This window comes from Opisthocomus hoazin, chromosome 1 (assembly GCF_030867145.1).
Source record: "Opisthocomus hoazin isolate bOpiHoa1 chromosome 1, bOpiHoa1.hap1, whole genome shotgun sequence".
Classification (NCBI taxonomy): domain Eukaryota; kingdom Metazoa; phylum Chordata; class Aves; order Opisthocomiformes; family Opisthocomidae; genus Opisthocomus; species Opisthocomus hoazin.
The window spans coordinates 12,269,293-12,291,916 of record NC_134414.1 but is presented as its reverse complement, the minus strand read 5'-3'; the positions used below and the strand labels follow the sequence as shown (position 1 = coordinate 12,291,916).

The 22,624-nt window shown below is 40.9% G+C and overlaps 1 protein-coding gene across 7 annotated transcripts in view; it reads left to right on the top strand.

Annotated features, from left to right (window-relative positions):
• Positions 1 to 22,624, top strand: part of GRM5 (glutamate metabotropic receptor 5) — a 307,489-nt gene that overhangs the window by 275,845 nt on the left and 9,020 nt on the right. For 5 of the 7 annotated variants that reach the window (XM_075417220.1, XM_075417224.1, XM_075417219.1 and 2 more), the window contains 2 exons: positions 14,485 to 14,580; positions 16,127 to 16,288. The exons of 1 other annotated variant lie outside the window; for it this stretch is intronic. In XM_075417220.1, coding sequence (XP_075273335.1) covers positions 14,485 to 14,580; positions 16,127 to 16,288 — 258 coding nt within the window. The remainder of the gene's footprint in view (positions 1 to 14,484; positions 14,581 to 16,126; positions 16,289 to 22,624) is intronic. One more of the 7 variants, XM_075417227.1, reaches the window with a different exon arrangement.

Here is a 22,624-nt window from a genome sequence, read left to right as displayed (position 1 = left end):
TCCTCGTTCTCAAATAATTCTGTATCCCAGGTAAGACAAGGACTGTGTATTTCTGCTACAAGAGCTGCTACTATGACATTTCTAGCCAGAATTACATACCAAAAGGTCTCAGTCCTGCTATCTTGGCCTGGGGGATAGAGCAGATGTTCCAAAGTTTTTCTTACCTTACTAATAACTTAGCCCTGGATTTCACACAGTAATTTAACAACTTTAGGTGTTTATCTTTTCTGGAACATCTCTTTAAATGGCCCAAACCACACATGTTCCATTTTCCAAGCTTACCTATACTGACCCTTTAAACACTTACATCTCCCTCCACCTGTCTGTAGAAAAGTAGCTTTCCTTTAAGGTAGGTAATTAACTGTTTGGAGCACCAGCATAGTGTTAAAAACAGCCCACACATATGTACTGAGAATTCTTAAAATTCCTACCAATATATTTCTCTCTGACTTTAAATTGCTCCCACGTCTTCACTATGCAGCCAATGGTCGTACTCTCCAGTTCTCTCACTGTTGGTTGTGAATGTCACAGTGTTTCTTGCTCTCAGTTTTGGAGGTCCCCAATCCACTTTCAAGGTTGCTTAGTTGCTTCAGCAGCAAATTCTACACCGTTCCAGCCTGTACCATGTTATGGGAAAGACAAGAGGAACCTAGCATCCTTCTATAGATGAAGCTGCGACCTGGACACAAATAGCAGAGCTGTTCAGGCAGTGAGGTGGGAATCTCTGAAAGAAGAGTGAGATCAGAAAACACCATTGCGATCCCAAAGTAAGACTCTCTGCTTGGAAGTTAGAGACTTAATTCATATGCATCCCCTTTTATTTTTGCAGTGACAGGGAGAGACAGAAGAAAGGAATTAGGCAGCTACAGGTTTTTTTAATTGCCAGTGGCCATGCTCCCTCTGATGATGTAGGAGTCATGCAGGTTTCTTCTACCACATTCTCAAAAGACAGAAGGTGGTAGGTGCCCATTACAAACCAGAAGTACTCTCCAGAAACAATACAAGACAGATTATCTTTTTCTAAATGACTTGGGATTATTGAAAGCAACTATTCATTTAAGCAAAAGGACTGAGCAGTACTTTCAATCTGTTACCCAGGCAGGTAGAAATGATCACTCAACAGGAAAGTCAGACAACATTAACCATATTGCAGATACATTGGATGGTTGTGGTACTGCACATAATTCCTCCATACAGATGTGAACAGCACGATACTAGACAACAGAAAAAGATACACATTAATTTTTGCACCTTACACTTATCCACACCAACTCACAAATCTCATTGAGATTAAAGCTTAATAGACCAGTGTGGCAGTGATGTTTTACTCCACCCGGGTTTACTAGATGATGCAGTACTTCCTAAATAATTAATCATGAACCGTGGTTGTCAAAGCAAATGAACCACTCATTTGTTTTTTAGTGTATTATCTTTTTCTCTTAAGAAGTTTGTCTACCACTGTGTCATTCTAGAACAGGGCATTACATCTGCTGAAGTGATAGGACTAACAGTTTTCATTCAGGAGTGGGAATCCCTTGCTCTAGGCAGCCAACATGCATGTTCAGGTAAACTGTAGAATTTTTATCATATAAATCACTGTTAATTTTGATTTCCCTTGTTCAACTTAGACAAATATGCTCATGCATCCACCTAAGAATTAGGTGCCATTTGGAGGCATATTTTCTCCTTCTCAAGTGCTACACTAGCACAGTAATAGCAGCTTGAGGGACCAAGTGCCTGCCTTGGACAGGCATCAGAGAAAGCACTCAGATGTCCAGGCTCTTGTGCTGTTAAATGCCATTCCCCCTCTCTTATAAGGAAAACATGATAAGCAAGGTAGATTTTTCCACTGGACTGGATTCATCCCTGGACCACCAGTGGCTATAATTAGTGTTTACATCAGACAGTGCCAAACTGTGCCATAATGAAATATTTTGGGAACAGGTGTCTAGCATCTAACTGTGTGCTCTGTTTTCTGCAAGGAACAGCTGGATTTCCCCCTTTTCTCTTGCTTTTCCCCTCTTATGACTGACTATATCTGTTTTGTTACAATTCAAACAGGAGTATTTTGATCCACAAAATAAGAAAAATATGCTTGGATCAGCCTAGAAGCTGCCATTCATAGTTTAAAAATACTGCAGTCTAAATATTATAACAGTATGTCATATCTCAGCATCAAAATCTTGAGATGAGTTTTCTCAGAAGCCTGAATTGAAATTTCTCCAAAAAACCTGCCCTTTTCTTCTCAGGAATTTTTTCAAACATTCCTTTTTATTCTGAATCTGATTTAAATCCATTTAAAGCACTGAAAAAACAAGTGAACTGAAAATTTCAGGCTAGAACAGACTTGAGCAATCTTAGCTGTTACAACTTCTTCAAGGTCTGACTAGTGCTTTGTTGCATTATTATGAAAGTCCCTGGGAAGATATTGAGTTTCCAGACAAATAGTATTCCCCATCAGAATAAGCCTCTGCCACTGCTACACACCCCATGCCAAGGGTCTCTAAGATGCAGTCCATGCAATTCCTGTTCCCCAGATATCAAATTTTGGCTCGTTGAAAGTGACATCCATGAATAAGTGGATAGATTTGAAGCCATGGCCATCAAGCTATGTTCAAATATTTTTAAAATACATGTGTGTGTTATCAGCGCAGGAAGATAAGCTCCCTGACAGATCGAACAGGGACGTTATTTGACATGGAGCTTTCAGTCCTGTAAAGAAGATGGAGTACAAGAAAACCTGGGGGAGTTTTATGGAAAGCTGAAGCTGACTTGCATGCCTCACGTGCACACCCATTGAGAAAGATACCGATTGTGAGTTTCTGCCACAGCATATTCTATTGGGACACATTTCTTACAGTACAAATGCCAATTTTGTCTTAATTTATACACAGCTTGAACAATTTATTTGACACAGTTTGAATGATAAAAAAACACTACACTTCCAAACTAATTCGTAAAAACTTTTTACTTATGAGATTTTGTCAGGGCATGGTTTATAGGTTCCTACTCACAATTTTCACAATCAAAGGGCTGAGATACTCTTGGTGATCTGATTGGTCATATGGTACACTAAGACTATATAAGACACTCTATCAGGCCCATTGCCTGGTAAAACAAGGGAAAACACAACTTTCCCAATCAGTAGAATAACAGTCGCAGACTTCATAAAAATCATTGGTTCTGTAGTTTCTGCAGGTAGTTGCACTGGTTTACACATGGAAACAGGAAACTGAATATAGAAGAGGTTGTAACCTCACGAGACTGAGCTCCAGGCAGGTGTATCACCTTGCTCACGGAGCTGTATCAGCAGTCTGTCCGTTATGCCAGCATGTATCGATTTGCTGCCGGAGCCTGGTGAAGCCATTCTGTCTTGTATAAAATAAACACTGATGGGAAAAGGCAGAGAGGTATTTTCTAGCCTGGTGAAAAGAGCAACAATTTTTAATGTGGGACAACGGCAGAGGAGGGATTCCAGCCTGGGTCTCTTGTACCCCACAAGCGCCGCGTCCATCAGGCTTTTATATTGGCTTTACACTAAAAGACCATTACAATTCTGGTTTTATTTCATTGGCAAAAACAAAGGGACATTGTTTGAAATCCTGAAGTTTTATAGCATAGATGAATAATTTATTGGTGACTTTTGTTTTTTTAAAGCAACTTATGTGCTGGTTACATATAGTTACATTACAGAAATGACTGGCACCATCCTTGAACAGTAGCAGTCACCAGCTTTTAGCCATTGCTCATATCAATGCAATAAATCCCAGTGGAAGCTGAATAGTGAAAGTGCTGCACAAACCAGGACCAGAGATTACTGTAAAGCAAACAATGTCACTGAGAAATCATCATGTACCAAAAAATAAGTTAAATTCTACAGGTGCTTTTTAAGGGGACCATCAACTACAAATCACACAGAAATCCTTAGATGGCTTTGTACTATGAGATGATGGCAAAAAAAGTGAGGGTAAGCTTCTTTCATGATGTAATGTCACTAGAGAAGTTTTGGCTCAATGGGTATTGTTCTTGTTTAAAAAAACAAAAACCCTAAAATCTAGTCACAGTGATACAATAAGATATTATTTGTTTACTTCATGGATTCACTAGAAAAGAATTTTGGTGCATGCAGGAAAAAAATACTTGACTCTTCAGAGGAAGTGATTATCCCTTTGACTGATTAGTCTGCATTTATTTATGAATCAGTTCCCAAATGGATCATTCAGACATATTTTAATTTAATATGCTACAAAAAATTAGACTGAGAGATTACTGAATGATTGGAGTCCTGTATTTTTCCCCAAATAATTTAGCCTGGGTGTCTTTTTGGACAGGCTTGACATTGTGATTAATTAAACTTCAAATACTGTGAAATGACTGTAGAATGTTCTATGAAACTCAGTGAAAGGTAATAGGTCTGAAAGATTTTGATAAATTGCTGTTAAAACATTCCATCTGTATAATGAATTGATATTCTTGAATGCCCTGATTACAATGATTTTTAATTCAGGTACAGTGTTAGTGTTATTGTTTTGAATTTTCCTCTCAACATAAATTTAATTAAAATACTGATTGAATGATATAAATTGTTTGGCTGCACTAACAGTACATGTATTTAAGACTAATTTTTGGAATTATTTGTATTATTCAGACAGCACCCCCATTATTTTGAACCAAATATCTTAGCTGAATTGTGTAAATTAAATCACATAAACAGTTCCCTGCCTACTGTTACACAAAAATGCTCTAGATGATTGCAAAATGCAGCCTTGCTAGTGTACTACAAAAATGAAAAGGAAGGAAGAGTGAAGGTGGGAGCCAGTAGTTCAATAATTTTTTTAGGGGAAGAAATTGCTGAAGAGTTCTCTACTTTTTAACAGCCGTGTCTACTCCTTTTACCTTTCTTTTCATCTTCAAACATGTTTCCCAAAATTCTAGTGGCAAATAAATATCACCATATACTATATTAATATTGTCCTTATCAGTCATCGCTGAAGAGCAGCCAGACAAGCCATGCAGATGGTCTCATGTCCATTAGTACATGGGACGTAGATCCTGTTGCAAACTGCCATCTGACTGGAGCACAGGTTTGTCCACCAAAGGAACTTCTGGTTCTCTCCAGAGCAAACTTGATATGAAATGGCATTGTAATTAATCTGACAAACAGAAGACTAGGATATTCCCCCTTCCTTCCAAGGTCCAACCAAGAGATGAGCCAGTCTGCCATCATGGAAATGCCTGTACGGATTACTAAAAAATGTATTTGTATTTGAATACTGAAAGTTGGTGTGGACTGGTAGAAGAGCTGGGATTTCAGCTGACTTAGAAATGCTTTTGCTTCAAGATATTTTTTTAATAACTATGACTGAAATTCAAGCCAGAAGTCTTTTAAAATATAAAAATGCAAAACTCTCATTTAATTTGCTGTAGTTTTGAGTATAACATTATATTGCTGTGATTATCCTAATTGCTGCCAGTGACTTATGACACAATTATAAATTGCCAAAAAATATTTAAGTCATTTTACAGTTTACTATCCAATAATGAAGTAGTAGCAAAAGAAAGGTTAAAAATCTAATAAACAAGCACTAATGATGTAAAATATTAGAAAACAAAATGGAGTCAATATATTAAATATACAGGATAGCATAACAGATCCAAGTGACAAAAAGCATCGAGAAAGAGAAACTTCTTATAAGTCAGCAAAATTGAAAAAAGCCATGGAAAACTCAAGGTCAAGTTAAGGCATTGCAAAGCAGGCCCCCATCCATCCATTCCAGAAACCTAGAGAAGTTTTTAACCTTTAAAACACTTCCCAGCAAACGAGGTGTAGCTTCTACTTTCAGCATAATGAATGAAATAATGAATAAAGTAAAAAGACCTTCCTACGGCGTCTTTAGTTATATGTAACTGAAAAAGAGAGGACAGAAGATCAGCATAGTGTAGATGCATAGAACAAGAAGTCTTGTAGAAACAAGACCCTACTGTACAAAAATACTGTACTATTGTTTGTCTAAAATTTCAGAAATACCTTTTCTAGAAGAAGGTAAATAAACACATGGGTAGTATTTTGCTATCAGTCTAATCTTCCTTTGAGCCACTATAATGCTTTGTATATCGTTCCATCAAAACCGTCATTTTAATTCACCAGCTGCAATTATATGTCATTTCTTATTAGAATAAGATGTAAAAAAAATAAAAAGATTATGCTGCACTTCAAAAAAAAAAAGTGAGTTTTACTTCAGAGTAATTTTGCTTGCCAAAATTGTGCTATTAAGTAAACAATGTTTATATGCTGAGTTTTTTTAAAAAGGAAAAAAAGTGCCATGCTTAATAATATATAATTTATTTTAGGCATTATATACCTGGTAAAATGTCACACCATAAGCTGAGACCCCTTAAAAGTATTCCGTGCAATGTGATGCAATGTCAAGATAGCATGACCAGCCTTGCAGAACTGATTTTAAAGAACACAGTATATTTGTAGTTCAAAGCAGCCCCTACAGTAACAACACTAATTATTCTTCTTAGTTAATTCTTTACCACTTACGCAGATAACTTCATACACATATTGTCTTATCTAGCCTAAAGGTCAGCTCTAACTCTGCTGCTATGAAATGCAGGTTCTTCATCATTTCTTAATATCAAGACCAAGTAATATTGTAGGAAAAATACTACTTGTACATAAGATCTGACAATTAAAATATATAACTGGGCCTGGAAAGGTGGATGGCTTTGTAACATTCAGTAACTCATTCAAGTTCCAGGCACAAGTACATTGGAAAAGCTCCATAAAAGTGGTGGAAAGCAAAGAGACAATATTTCATCAACATACTGTAAAGCTTTCTGAATTCCCTCTCCTCTCCTCTCCTCTCCTCTCCTCTCCTCTCCTCTCCTCTCCTCTCCTCTCCTCTCCTCTCCTCTCCTCTCCTCTCCATTAATTTAATCTTTCGGGGCTGTAAAAAGTCATGCTTCAGGTTTATTTCAAAATAGCCAAGATGAGAGGTTTGGGGATGAAATAACTGGTATCACCTGCTTTGATTATTGTTAACTTGCAGGAAAAAGCTTGATTCAGAGTTTTAGACACCTAATACCACTTTCAGTGCTTCACACAAAAAATCGGAATCCCATTAATTAACAAGGATCTTAGGAATTAGTTACTGCAATGCTGAACCCAGGTCCTCAACACACCATTAGCCATTGCCCGGCAAGGAGATTTGGCTGTACAACCTTAACCTCTTGGTAATGCAGGTTGGTGGGGATGAGATCGCAGAGAGAAGTCCCAAGGCCATCAAAAGGGACTTCAGGGCACTGGGGCGACTGGTTGAGGGATCAGGGGCGCAGGTGGTGTTTTCCTCAATCCCATCAATGTCAGGGAACAGCACTGAAAGGGGCAGGAAAACTCACCTGGTTAACAGGTGGCTCAGGGACTGGTGCCATCGGTCAAATTTTGGCTTCTTTGATCACGGGGAGGTGTACACAGCACCGGGCCTGCTGGCAACAGGCGGATTGCAGCTATCTCAAAGGGGAAAAAGGATTCTTGGCCACGAGCTGGCAGGGCTCATTGAGAGGGCTTTAAACTAGGTTCGAAGGGGGAAGGGGACATCGCCCACCTCACTAGGCAGGAGCCCAGGCTTGGTGTGCCAGGGTCGGGGGTGAGACTGACAGCCCAGCTCAAGTGTGTCTATACCAGCGCACGTAGCATGGGCAATAAACAGGAGGAGCTGGAAGCCATTATACAGCAGGACGGCTACGACTTGGTCGCCATCACAGAAACGTGGTGGGACAACTCGCATGACTGGCATGCTGTCATGGATGGCTACAGACTCTTTAGGAAAGACAGGCCAACAAGGAGAGGCGGTGGCCTTGCTCTGTATGTGAGGGAGCAACTGGAATGCATTGAGCTTGGCCTGGGAGCAAATAAGGAACGAGTTGAGAGCTTATGGGTTAGAATTAAGGGACAGTCTCATATGGGTTACATTACGGTGGCTGTGTACTACAGGCCACCTGATCAGGAGGAGGAAGTTGAAGAGTCCTTCTACAGGCAGCTGCAAGCAGCCTCACAATCACAGGCCCTGGTTCTCATGGGGGACTTCAACCACCCTGACATCAGCTGGGAAGACCATACAGCTAGGCAGGCGCAATCCAGGAGGTTCCTACAGAGCATCGATGATAACTTTCTGATGCAAGTGGTGGAGGAACCAACAAGGAAAGGCGCTCTGCTGGACTTTGTATTAACAAACAAGGAGGGACTGGTGAAGGATGTGAAGGTCGGAGGTAGACTCGGCTGCAGTGACCATGAAATGGTCGAGTTCAGGATCCTGCGTAGAGGAAGCAGGGCGATAAGCAGGATCAAAACCCTGGACCTCAGGAGGGCTGACTTTGCCCTCTTCAAGGAGCTACTGGGAGGAGTCCCGTGGGCCAGGGCTCTCGAAGGCAGGGGGGTCCAAGACTGCTGGTCGCTGTTTAAACATCACTTCCTTCACGCTCAGGAGCGGTGCATCCCCCTGACAAGTAAATCGAGCAAAGGAGGCAGGAGACCTGCTTGGTTGAACAAGGAATCTCTAGCGGAGCTCAGGTGGAAAAGAAAGGTCCATGGAATGTGGAAAGAGGAGCAGGCCACTTGGGAAGAATACAGGAATGTGGTCAGAGCGTGCAGGGATTGAACGAAGAAGGCCAAGGCCCACCTGGAATTGAAGCTGACAAGGGATGTCAAAAACAACAAGAAGGGCTTCTTCAACTACATCAGCAGCAAAAGGAAGGCTAGGGACAATGTGGGGATGCTGCTGAATGAGGCAGCTGTCCTTGAGACGGAGGAGGCAGAGAAGGCAGAGTTACTGAATGCCTTCTTTGCTTCAGTCTTCAGTGCCAAGGCAGGCCCTCAGGAATCCCAGGCCCCAGAGGAAAGAGAAGAAGCCCACAGAGAGAATGACTTATCCCTGGTCAAGGAGGACTGCGTGAGGGATTGCTTAAGCGATCTGAACGCCCACAAATCCATGGTCCCCGATGGAATGCACCCACAAGTACTGCAGGGAGCTGACGGATGTCATTGCTGAGCCACTCGCCATCATCTTTGAGAGGTCCTGGAGGACAGGAGAGGTGCCCGAGGACTGGAGAAAGGCAAATGTCACTCCAATCTTCAAAAAGGGCAAGAAGGAGGACCCAGGGAACTACAGGCCAGTCAGCCTCACCTCCATCCCGGGAAAGGTGATGGAGCAGCTTATCCTGGAGGCCATCATGAAGCAAGTGGAAGAAAAGAAGGTTATCAGGAGTAGTCAGCATGGATTCACCAAAGGGAAATCATGCCTGACAAATCTGATAGCTCTCTACGATGGCATGACTGGCAGGGTAGATGAGGGGAGAGCCGTGGATGTTGTCTACCTCGACGTCAGCAAGGCTTTCGACACGGTCTCCTATAACATCCTCCTAGAGAAGCTCAGGAAGTGTGGGCTGGATGAGTGGTCGGTGAGGTGCATTGAGAAAAGGCTGAATGGCAGAACTCAGAGTATTGTCATCAGCAGTGCTGAGTCTAGCTGGAGGCCGGTAACTAGTGGTGTCCCTCAGGGGTCAGTACTGGGCCCAGTCTTATTCAACTTCTTCAACAATGACCTGGATGAAGAGTTAGAATGTACCCTCAGCAAGTTTGCTGATGACACTAATCTGGGAGGTGTGGTGGATACACTAGCAGGCTGTGCTGCTATTCAGTGTGACCTGGACAGACTGGAGAGTTGGGCAGAGAGGAACCTGATGAGGTTCAACAAAGGCAAATGCAGTGTCTTGCACCTGGGGAGACACAACCCCATGCATCAGTACAGGCTCAGGGCGGACCTGCTGGAGAGCAGCTCTGTGGAGAGGGACCTGGGCGTCCTGGTGGACGACAGGTTTACCATGAGCCAGCAGTGTGCCCCGGCTGCCAAGAAGGCCAATGGTATCCTGGGGTGCATCACGAAGAGTGTGGCCAGCAGGTCGAGGGAGGTTCTCCTTCCCCTCTACTCTGCCCTAGTGAGGCCTCATCTGGAGTACTGTGTCCAGTTCTGGGCTCCCCAGTTCAAGAAAGATAAAGAGCTACTGGAGAGGGTCCAGCGGAGGGCTACGAGGATGATGAGGGGACTGGAGCATCTCTCCTATGAGGAGAGGCTGAGGGAGCTGGGCTTGTTCAGCCTGAAGAAGAGAAGGCTGCGAGGGGACCTTATAAATGCTTATAAATATCTGAAGGGTGGGTGTCAGGAGGATGGGGCCAGACTCTTTTCAATGGTGCCCAGCGACAGGACAAGGGGCAATGGGCACAAACTGAAGCAAAGGAAGTTCCGTCTGAAGATGAGGAAGAACTTCTTCCCTCTGAGGGTGACGGAGCCCTGGAACAGGCTGCCCAGGGAGGTTGTGGAGTCTCCTTTTCTGGAGATATTGAAGACTCACCTGGACAAGGTCCTATGCAGCCTGCTGTAGGCGACCCTGCTTCAGCAGGGGTGTTGGACTAGATGTCCCACAGAGGTCCCTTCCAACCCCTACCATTCTGTGATTCTGTGAACCTTTCTCCGCTTAAGTTTTTCTGTAGGAACATCACTTTTTCCACCATTGCAAGATACAGTTTCATCAGGACATTACTCCTGTGTGGATTAGAGCTACTCTGTTCCTCTGGGGTTAACAGTGCCAAGCACACATTTGGTGCTCAATAATTAATAACATTTCTGCATGGCAGTATGAGGTTGCATTTGAAATATGGATTGATGACATCTCTCCATTTCCAGCACTGAATATTACCTTTACTTTGCGTTGCAGTAAAAAACCCTAAGATATCCTGGAATATCTTTTAGTTAGTTAAACTTTTTTACTGAAATAGGAGAGAGAAAAAAACCTTATATCTAAGAGTAAAAGCCAGTTTCTAATTTCTGGGATTTTTTTTTCAGAGGACAGATTATCTGAAACTACAGCTTTTCGCTATTGGAAGTACTTGGCTATTGGGTAGTCTTTCTCAACTGGTGTAGTGTGGACATTTTAACAGAATCTGTGTACTACTACCCATACTCTACCCATTTGACTAAGTCTTTGACCAGACTGTACAGAAATGTGAGCTATGCACATCTTCTTTATCTGGACTGCCAACATCCTCCAGACAGGAAACATACTACCACATGGAATGGACTGCTGGTCAAGGCATCCAAGACCCTCTGCATGGAAACAAGGAGAGAGCAGAGGCAGAAGGTACCATGAGCATACATGGGTGTCTCCCTAACATGAAGTCAGGACCACCACGATACCAGCACCAGGTTCTAACACGTAGGCATAGTCTAATAAAGTCCGTATCTAAAGACTATCACCACTTGTCAGTACAGGTCCCCACACCTCCACTGGCGAAAAACAAGTAGGGATCTACATGTTTTAAGAGATGAAAAACTGCTTTCTACAGTATGGTAGTGGATGACTATTGGTCTCATTCAGGATGGTGATTCCCATATTACCCCTTCATTTCCCATAGCATCCATTAGTTTGGGCCTACAAGAGGAGTTTTGTTGGAAAGTGAAGAAGGCAAGGAAAAGTCTAACAGTCCTTCAAACCCGAGCAGTCACACTGGTGTTTTCTGCCATGTATCACATGTACACTGAGTTCATTGAAAGTCAAGGCAGTACAGACATGGTTTCTCTCAGCCTAGGAGTAAGTTTCTTTCCCTCTACTGATCTGCTCTGGAGAGTGTAGAGTACTGCTGTGTAAGATAGAGTGATGTGACAAAGTATTTGGCAAATGGACAAGCACCGCAGTGACTGAAATACTGGAAATTGCTTCCCAAATTTCCTGTCACTGATCAACACTTATAAAACATATTAGTATGTATCATTAAGCATTTTTCTTAAGACAACTCACCTGTGTGCAAAAAAATGACACATCCCACAATGCCACACCCGAAGACCCCAGAGAAACACTAAAAATGACCCAAAATCTTTCAACTGCTTCAACAGGATTTAGTAGCTCTCCTTCTGAACAGAAGCAGTCTTCTGTCTCTGTTCTCACCAATGCATAGCACTAGAAATGACACTGAGAAAAGAAATCTGTTTTTGCAAATACTGCTCACACTGTAGTGTTTTATGCCTCCTCTATACACCAGATGAAATATCAAATTAATTTTCACATTAGCATTTGTTATGACAACTGCAAAGTAATGTTTGAGGGTTTTTTTTTCTCCTCAGACTAAATCTTTTAAAGCAATCTTTTGTTTTAACAACCAAAAAAGGATATTTTTCTAATGCAAGACATTTTGAGGCAAAATCATGTCTTTACCTGCTCTGAAAGCTCAAAAACCCTTTTTTATGCAGAAGCCCTGCTGTCCCTTTCCAGAATGACCACCCAAAGAGCTTTGCAGCTTCCATGCACTGGTTAGATGTACTTTCCACGCTAGGAAGGTTGATTAGCGTTTTCATAACTACATGGATATCTAGCACTGAATGAATGGCAATGAAAGATCAAGGCTTTGAGGCATTCTGGGACCACATACTGTTTCTGATGGTGTAATTTGCTCTTGAGTGGATGGAAGATCTTGAGAGATTCATATCGGTCTCTCTGAGCTCTGTTCTGTTGACTTTCATGGCACTGAAATTTATGCTAATGACTGGGGAATGGGGAATTTGAGGGTTTTCTTTATCTGCATCACATGGATACTAACCAGGGGTTCTTCAAGATGGAGTTACCAAGGACACTTTCCTCTTTTTTTCGTCTATTGGCTACTTTTTAGTGTTCAACTTCCTGTGAGCATTTAAAGTCTCCAAATTCATTCTCTTAGTCTTGACTTTTTCTCTTTCTGTCTTGTTGGTTCTTCTTTTTCATTTAGACCTAATAACCAAACTTCTTTTGGTTATTAGGTCTAAATATAACTGTGTTTCCTTCCTGCTCTTCCTAAACTCTGCTTTCTTTGATGTCTAACACCTTCACCCCAACTTTACTTCCTTTTCTTTCTTGTCAAGTTTCTACACAGTCTTTTCTCTTTGCTCTTTCTCTCTGGCTACCCTGACTAAATTTGTATGATCCAGTTTGACTTCCTTTGTATTTTTCAGCAATTTATCTACTCTCTAAGCCCCTCCACTTTTTCCTCTGCTCTAGGAAATCAACTTCCATCTAACATGTATATGTCCTGTGCGAGCTTCATGCCTATCTGGGAGCACTGCATATACTGCACTCTGGATTGCCTTAAAGCCACTGGTAGCCAGTCCACAAAGCTCCTGCTGTTCCTCCTTTCAGTAAGGTTATAATTTGTAAGCGAAAGGACTTTTCTGCACTGAGCACACTGCATTTTACTGTCTCCGGTTCACTCTCAGATTCACTAAGCTGCTTCTGCCTCTGAGGTTTTACAACTGCATCCAAAGTTTAGCCTCACTTTGTATGTACTCCGGTTATTTCTCTTTTACAGGGCTGTTCTCTTCAAGGTACCTTTTACTACCTAGATCAGGTTAATTATCAAGCAATAAATAAGTCTTTTATTCTGTGATGTTAGCAGTGTTAAAATGTACAACTTACCCACAGCAGTGTGTTCTACACCCACAATGCAGCTCATAGCATGTGGGAACGGAATATCACAAAATCTTTGAGAAGACATCTGCAGGCATTTTGCACAGATTTTATTAAAGGATTTAAATAGGTATTTCAACACCTATCACAAGAATTTGTACAATTAGAGTGAAATTCACCACTGGGAAGACAGCCAGCATTAAGACTTCTTCAATGCTCACATCCCAACTAACTGCGAAGAGAGTAAACAATGGCCAGGTCTAATCCTGGTATCCTATCCAGGGATTAATTAGATCCTCAAGCATTAAACTGTTTATCCAAGTGAATTTTTCATCCAAGTGCAAGGTATGGTATTTAAAACATTCATAGTACTGCACGGGGGTCTAGGGTTGGAGTTGATTTCACATGACTTTATGTCTGCATCTCTGCAAGTCATCTAGCCTCCTTTTATTGCTAATGGAGAGAGGAAGCCCCATTCATGACATGAACCGTGAGCCCGCCCAAATATTATCCAAGCAATCCACTACACTGGTGCTTGTTTTGACAAGCAGAGGAACAACTCAAGCATTACAGAGATGTAGGATCAGAGAAAAAGATTATGTTAGGACTGAGAATGTGGCCACCAGCTGATTTCTCACTGATCCTAAATTTAAGTGTTGTTTTCCTAAAACTATTTAGCCAAACATTTTGATCTAACTCCAAAAAATATTAAATGTGAATGGTTAGCATGTTATTTATTCTGCAGAATTTTTTAGCTCCTCCTATATATATATAAAAGAAAATGGTGAGCACCTCTCCTGCATAGCCCCATTTGCTTTAGCACAGGTCTGGGGATTTATGCAGTTATGCCACCGCTCCCTCGGCTGCTTTGCACTATATCCCACCACTGCCACAGTAGCATTCATGTGCATGGCCCTTTGCACAGCAGCTTCCACAGAAAGCTGAGCACACAATCACTTCTTTCTGTTTGCTCCTGTTGTCGTGATTTATTAGGTACAAAGGCAGGAGACTGGCCCCGCACAAGTCGGAAATAGAGTGTTTCACCCCAAAAGGGAGTATGGGGAATGGTGGGAGAGCTACAATGACCAGGTAAGCAAACAGCAAGTGGCCTTAGGGCAGTGTGATATGTCTGTGAACAAGAGGAGCAGCCCTGGGACAATGCCAGGCCAGATCCTCTGTCTGTAATTCCTGTGCATCCCATACAGTGTGTTTAGAAAAGAAAAAGAAAAAAGAAAACTCGTGGCCACTGCTGATTTCTATGTTCCATCTGACTGCCAAAAAAACCCTGCACCGTGTTCATTCAAGTGATCCGAACCACGTGTCCTGTGTGATGTTGTCGTAATCTGGTGCTTTGGGGAGAAGAAACCTTATACCTGACTCACTGAGCCAGTAGAGCAGATGCAGAGAGACAGCATTCACACCTGGAGTAAGCAGCTCCACAACTCCTCTAGAATGGTGGTCCCGCTACTTATTAGGCATTACAATAGGTCTAATCAAAAGAGCTTTTAAAACTAGCAGAGAAAATATGATTGACAAAAACATTTTCAGTATGAAAATGTTGCTGCTTCTCAATCAAAATATCTTGTGGGAAAGTGCTGAGGTTTTAAGGAAAGGTTTCAAACATTTTAAATAGACTTCAGAACACCTTTTTCATAACTTTCTCCATTTAATTTAATTTATGTATTTATTTTCAAAATTTTTTTTGCTATTATATATTGGATGACATTATAAATCAATGTTACAATTTTAATGAATATCAAATACTATATTTTTTCAGTGTTACTGGGATGAACTCTTTCAATATGGCCATTTTGATGCTTTTGTATTAAAATATTTCAAGCTATTTAATTCTGTGAAATACTTGGAGATTTCAGCTATTCATCTCATTTTGAGTCCAGTCAGATTTCCAAATGTTGAACTCTCCCATAGGACAGAAAATCCATTTCTCCAGACATCTACATTAATAAAAGAATAAGCCACATGTGTCACAGATGGTTATAAATCTTTTATGAAACAATACTCTTAGTAAGCATTGTATCATTGTGTTACATTCTACTACATGTTAGAAGCATTTTGTTTACCATTTCTTAAAAGACCTACTCACTCCTCAACAACCCCTGTAAGCTATTTATAAATGACCAAATTATACCTTTACTCTTCCCGAGTGTTACATCACAGGTGAATTTTATCATTGCAGGAGGGTGCTCAATGAAACACTTGCACAGTGGTATGTTCCCCTTAGGTACAACAATGTTCAGTGATATACATAAGGCTATCAACTACAAGGCCACATAGCACACACCTGGGGGGCTCTGGCTGTGTAAGTAACATTAGGAACATTCATCGCTGAGTGTTGCACTAAACATATACACTCCTGGTATTTTTTGTCAGCTGGGATTCTGTTTCTTGTCTGTATGTTGTCTGGATTTTTTTTTTTTTTCGTACATTGCATTGCCTCCAGTGATATTTATTCTTCACTTAAAAGCTATCTGGAGTCACTACATAAGATAATTCTGAAGAAAAGTACATGTAAATGTCAAACGGCTGTATTTTGTTGTACAGTATTCAGCTCTGTTGTGCCTGGCCATATATATACAGTTGAAAAACTTCTTTTTTATATTTTGTATCTTCACAGTGAAGAATCTGTTTGCATTCCAGACTGTAATCGATCTGAGTCAAGTAGAGAGGAGAAAAAGGTTCCTGTTAAAGAGGATGCCCTAACAGTCAAAAAGACTGGAAACTGTGTCAGTCTAATAGTTCCACAGCAAGACTGCCAGCTGCAAGACCTACTCAAACAGTTAAGAACACCTGCTGCTTAACAGAGAGTGCAATTACATTTGATGGCTGTGTTTTGTTGTCTCCAGCCACAGTGTCCTGGCCAGCGGTCCTTGTCATATCCCATGAGCTAAGTAGCCTTGCCACTGAATAGCCTGGGAACCTCCCAGAAAGAAGGTAGATGTTGCAGGTAGGAAAGTAGGTGATGTTCTTCTGTCTCAGTAAGTATCAGACCAGTGCTAGAAGTCACTGGGATGAAGTGCAAATGGAAAAAGACAGATGTAGGGGTCTGACCACTTGTGAGTAATGAAAAAATCTCATCATCTCACAGGACGGAGAGGGCCCGTGATACCAACCAAATCCCTCTTACATTCTTTCAGTCTAAAAAGTGGTGTGCAATTTCATACTGGGCAGCATTGTTCAGTTCATGTTCTCAAATCCCTCGTGTAATGTTATTTTTGTGTTCCAACCCTAGTATGGATATTTTTCACACCAGGTCCTAACTATCTCTGTATTTTAGTCTTACAAATGGCTTGGGATTTTTCGAGATGAAAAGTGGCATAAAAACAGCAGTAATGTGTACACTATGTGATGCTTTGAAAGGCTATTTCTGATTAAGAGAAATTACTACCTCACCTGTGAGCATCATTCAAATATATCTGATAAAATCAGTTATGCAATGGGATGTTTTATGAAGCTTTCACAAAGCAGATATCACAACATTTTTTTTGCAACTCTTGCATCATATTTGCTTTCCTGATTTGATTAAATGTGATGAATAAGTAACTGCTTAATAATGCAGAAGAGTAATTTTCCTGCTGATAAGTCCCATGTGCATAAATACCTCTTGTAATTATTTATCAGGCATGTCAAACACCTGCAAATCCTCCAGTTGTACGCTCTTTGCAGAGGATAGAATTAAAATCAATTCTCGACTCTGGAGATGCAACTGGGAGAGTTAAATCTTTCTTTTCTTTTTTCTTTTTTTTTTCTTCCTTGGGCACTGCTTGTGCTCCTAATTTGAAGGTCTGGTAAGCTGGTCATTCCTATTTTTCCCAGTTTCTCTCTCATACCTTTAGCAAATCAATGAAAAAAATGGAGAAACATATTGACTAAGCAATGTTGGAAGCATTTTAAAGCTTTGTGCATCAGGAAGCAGAACTCACAGTTCAAGAGGTGGCATTGTCCTCTCTCCATCCTGCAAATAGAGTGCTCCAGTGTAGCAGAGATGTGCTCAGAGATGCTTGAAGTGACATTTTTCAGATGAGTAAAACCAGCACTAGCTGCCTTAATTAACAATTGCAGTGAGGTCACAGTTATAGAGGAAAGAAGGTACATCTGGTATCAAAATCATTTTTTGCATTTTGGGTCATGCTAATAGGCGTCCTAGAAATGTTTCATGCATATACCAGACATTTCGTTTCCCGTTCTAACCAGGCACTCTGCTGAAACAGCTGCCAGCTTTAGTACGGCTGGTGGCTGTGCTGGGAGGTCATTGGCAAAGTTTCTGTCCATCATCTCTCTCTCACTTTGTAGTTTCTTTCATCCTTATACACTCAAGTCATTCATACAAATGTCAGCTGTGATTTTCATGAGGAAAGGAGGTATCAACAGATTACAGTTCGTGGAGTAATACAAATAAATGCCCTTGCTGTTGTTAACAGAGAACAACTCTGTTTGCAAAATAATTGCAAAATATATTGTTTACTTCTAGAATTTGGGACAGGACAAAATGAATTTTTGCCCTGTATCATTCCTCTTTTGTGTTTCATTGTTATTTATCTCCATAGAACAAGCAACATGGGAATAGTTTAAGCTAAATGACTTCAGTGATGTATCACTAGCAGGCATTTGTGTGTGGCAGAATTGGCTTTCACCCAGGGAAACAACTATATAGGCATGTAGAGGTTTCATTAAAAGCTATTCATAATTAGAGGAATAGCAACAACATAAACCGTTACAGTGCTAGAACTGACCTAGTTTACACACCTTCAGGTTCTGCATCCAATTTTAGCCAGTCATCCAGGCTGTCCTACAGTCCCAGGAGAAACTGTGACTTTTTCCTACAGGTATACTGCAGTTCGCCGCTTCAACCATTTACTTCATTTCAGTGTTTTTAGCATGTTCCAAGTCACTTGCATTCTCCTAAAGGTGACTACATCTTTGAGTCATAACATGCATAATGTATATTGATCTGAGATAGGCTCAAGTGACAGGACTAGAGAAACAAAACACACATGCACCCGTGCTTGCACGCATCACAGGCACACACACACAGATCACTCCTTAGGAAAAGCCAGTTTTTAATTAAATCAACAGACAGCACACAAATCCTTTGCAGGCAGAGTAGTTCTATCATGGAGTCTTTAATAAGGTTTCAGCAGAGGGCTCTAAAAGGAGAACAGCTTCTTACTGTTTATTTTTGATAATTAGAGTTCTCCTTGGCAGAAAGATGTATGGACTAAGTGAAGTACAGAAATGTATCCTGCTTACCATTGCCAGCTGCATCTGTGGATAAGATAGAAGGACTTCTCCCTTAAAGACAGGAGAAGACTGTCCTTAAGAAACAGGCTTGGTCTGCACAGTGTTGGAGCAATAACTTAACTACGTCAGCTTCTTAAAAATCACGGTATTTTTTAAAGTTTTAACGCAGCACTCTACTTCAGCCACTGAAACATCTAAGCATAACTTTGCTGTCAATTTTAGCTCAATAAAATTTAGACCCGTGTTCTGAAATATGAACCTTCATGCATGGACTTACAACTTAAAAGAATTTGAAATAATTATATTCATGTGAGGACAGGCTGCAAACAGATCACAGTGGTCTCCATCAAGTTACTATCCAGTATTTGTTTTCAGTTGTATCATTTCAAATCTGGAATCAGATACTGATATTGATATGTGATACAGAACAAAAATTCACTTAAATTTTTGTATTAATCTCTATTGATTCCCCTTGCATTCCAGTTTCCACTGGTGAATAACATGCTGTAGCTACGCATTCTAAGATTTCTTAGAGAATAATAAATGCCATCATTTCAAAATGATTATGCCATTTCATTTAAAGATATTAACAAGAGTATAAGTGACTTATTTTCCAATTGCATACGCTTTCAGTAACTGTCCCAATACTAATCCCTAGGCACTCATCATCAGAATAAATTTTAGCATCTTCAGGTAATTAATGAGAATGTCACCCTTTCTAAAATATGAGAGTTTTCAGCTGCTGTGATTGTAAACTTCTCTTCCCTTTTTTCATTTTTTCTGCATTTTGAAGGACTCACAAAACACATTTGCTTAAATAGCCTCTGGCTAGAGAAATCCTGGGGGCAGCGCTATGCATCATCTCATAGATAATCATACCACAGAACACGAAAGGCTGGAACAAATTTACTGCTACCTCAACCAAAACAAAGGATGAAGTGATCTATTCTAGATGGTAAAACAAATGTGTAAGCAGAGGGGAACATTTTTATCAACACCTAAGTGGATAAAAAGCAGTTAATAACCCTTATGAATACAGAACAAAGCCCTGAAGACAAAACTGCAGTGACTGTAAGAAAGATTAAGTAAGGGAAGAAAACCAGAAACAATGCTAATTGCTATTCTGTCAGCAAGGGGACAACTGTAGAGGAAATACTTCAAATACCAGAGATTTCAAAAGCTCTCTCATTTATAACACTTTCATTTCTTGTACAAATTATAACATGGTAGGTCTAGCAGGCTGGGAAAAAGCCTAGCTATCAAAATCAAAGCAGCTTTTAGTAAAGAGCCTGGAGAAACAATTAGTATGACTGGTTCTGAGGAAATCCCTCTCATATATAAATCTGAACATAATTAACCTATAGTGACAGAAAAGAAACATTATGCTGTGCAAAAGGTTTTGTTTTACCAAAGGAAACCAAAAAAAAAGTCTCTTCCTAAAGTTTTGGGTTGGAAATTATGTCACTGACTTATTGGAGTTTGCTCTTCTCCAGATATGACCCATACTCTGCTTTGCTCTACTCAGTACAATGTGCCAGTAGAAAAGCAGCGTGGGGTAGAAAAATGTGTATTCAGCCATATTTAGCAGTGGAATTCCTTCGGGAGCTCAAAAGTGTAATTCTGCTGTTCTCATGGAGGGAGCCAAAATCTGTTTGCAAGCAAACTCTAAAATTTCCTTGACTTAAAGTTTCCTATCATCAAAGGGTCATGGCAGAGCTGGGCATAATAAATGTAAGCAATTCCATTAGTAGACATCATAGTCTATGTCTCTGATTTATCTGAATTTCTCTGTTTTTAAACTGTGTGCAGTGCAGTGGTTTCCAGTTAACGTGACAGAGTAGCAATATGCAGTTAGAGCAGAATTGCAAAGCACTGGAACTTACACTTAATTTAGCTTCATACAAATATATGGTAACAAGTGGTGCTCCTTTCACAGAGGTGATAAATGATTGTACACCTCAGTCCAGTGTTGACTCTGTAGTAAGTAGGTGCAGCACGATAAAGTGGATGATACATTTCTGAGATAACAGTTCCAATTATTGCTGGGGAAACTACTAGGATTTTAACCACAGGATTCATTCTTTACTGATAAATTGCTGCCTGCTTTCTATTCAGTTTTTTATGTCAAGGAATTTGCAATGAATAATGGTCAAGCGTTTGAGGCTTTTGCACAAAATTTACATCAAACATCCACTGAGTCTCCTTTAGAGCCCTAGGATCTTCAGAAGAGCCACACATACAGCTTGATTACTCTCAGGCACAGTGCAAAAGCAGAAAACATTGCATCAGCCAAGACTGACCCAAAACCAAACTGGGATTCAGTGGGGCTGGTGACAGCTGCTCCACTGAAGATTTAGCTGTCAGCTGCCCTTGCCAAGGGCTGCACACATCCCCAGATCTCATTCTTTTCCTTTCCCCAGGCTCCTCAGCCTCATATCCCTCCTTAATAACTGTGACCTGGGAGACAGTGACATGTTCGCTTCACGACTTCTTACAATCTGATCTTCAGTCAACTGAAAATGTCTACATGCATTTAGTGCTGATGTACACACTTAAATTCATAGGGCTTGAACATCTGTACTAAGCCAACGCATGAAGTCAGGAGGGGTGCTCAAATATACCTTTTTATTCGGGCAAGTGTTCTATTTGCATTGGCTAATCCTTCATGTTAACGGCATTTATTTTACTCTTGTGACAGGCAGGACTGTCACAGATCCCTCTGAGCTCTGAACTCTGTAGGAGTTAAGAGAACCCACCAGGGAGGACATCCAGGACTGGAACTAGGTCTTTGCTTTCTGCCAGATCAAAGTTACATGTGCCAGGTCACCCAGTCTCCTGGGACAGCTCGAACTCAATGGGAGCTGGGAGGAGATCTCATGGTTATCATAGCAGAACTAGAGGCAAGATCTTGTCTGCCAAAGGATCCAAATCCTTCTCACGCTGATGGCAATGAGCTCCCACTGAGTTCCGGACTCAGCCCGATCATCAAACAGCTCTCAACACCCACAGAGTACATGTACTAGGGACAGGAGCACTCAGTCATCAGAGGTGAGGGATTTCCCCTGAAAGATGTTAGTGCCAGCTACTGTTCAGCTCATAACTGCATCCACAGAGACAAAAGAGTCAAAGTGATCAGTGCTACAGGTTAGATTTTGGTTTTCCTTCTTGCTCTGATTATGTACAGCAAAAGAAAGGGATTGCCTGAGCAGCAAGTTACAAGCCACCAGCTGTTCTGCCCGGCATTTTGGGGGTAGGTGCAAAACAGTTAACTTCCAAGATCCAGATAACACCCTGGTGATCACTGCAGCAAAGGGGTGAGCGCTTATATACTCATACAGATCTTCTCCCAGCCTAGCCTCTCTTAAAATACCCAGTGGTTTATGATGTGTTCGTCTGCTGGATTCTGTCATGCTGCTTTTGAAGGGGAAAGCTGTTGGTGTATGTTGTGTTACATGATGCATCATAATTCCATGTAACATAATAGTGGACGTGAACCCACAAGAGGGTTTTGTTTACACTCAACACACAATTTTCTTTTTGCAGATGACTGTAAGAGCTATTAAACTGATAGCGTGTGGCAAACCTCCATATGAAGGCTGGTATAAAGTCATCTGTGTTTAGTAAACTGTGTGTCTTGCAAACTGTTACTCTGTAGGCTAACATGTGTGAGTTAATCTATTTCGGCCTTAAAAAGCAAACAAACAAACAATAAATTTGTGATACTCTGCCAGGGTCTCCAACGTGATACTATTTCCAAAAATCCTAAATGGCTGTAGCAAATGTTTTGGAAACTAATGCGAGTTTTTTAAAGTTCTGTCATATTTTATATATAAATCACACTTATTTGTATGTGGAGACTATGTTTTTCCTATTG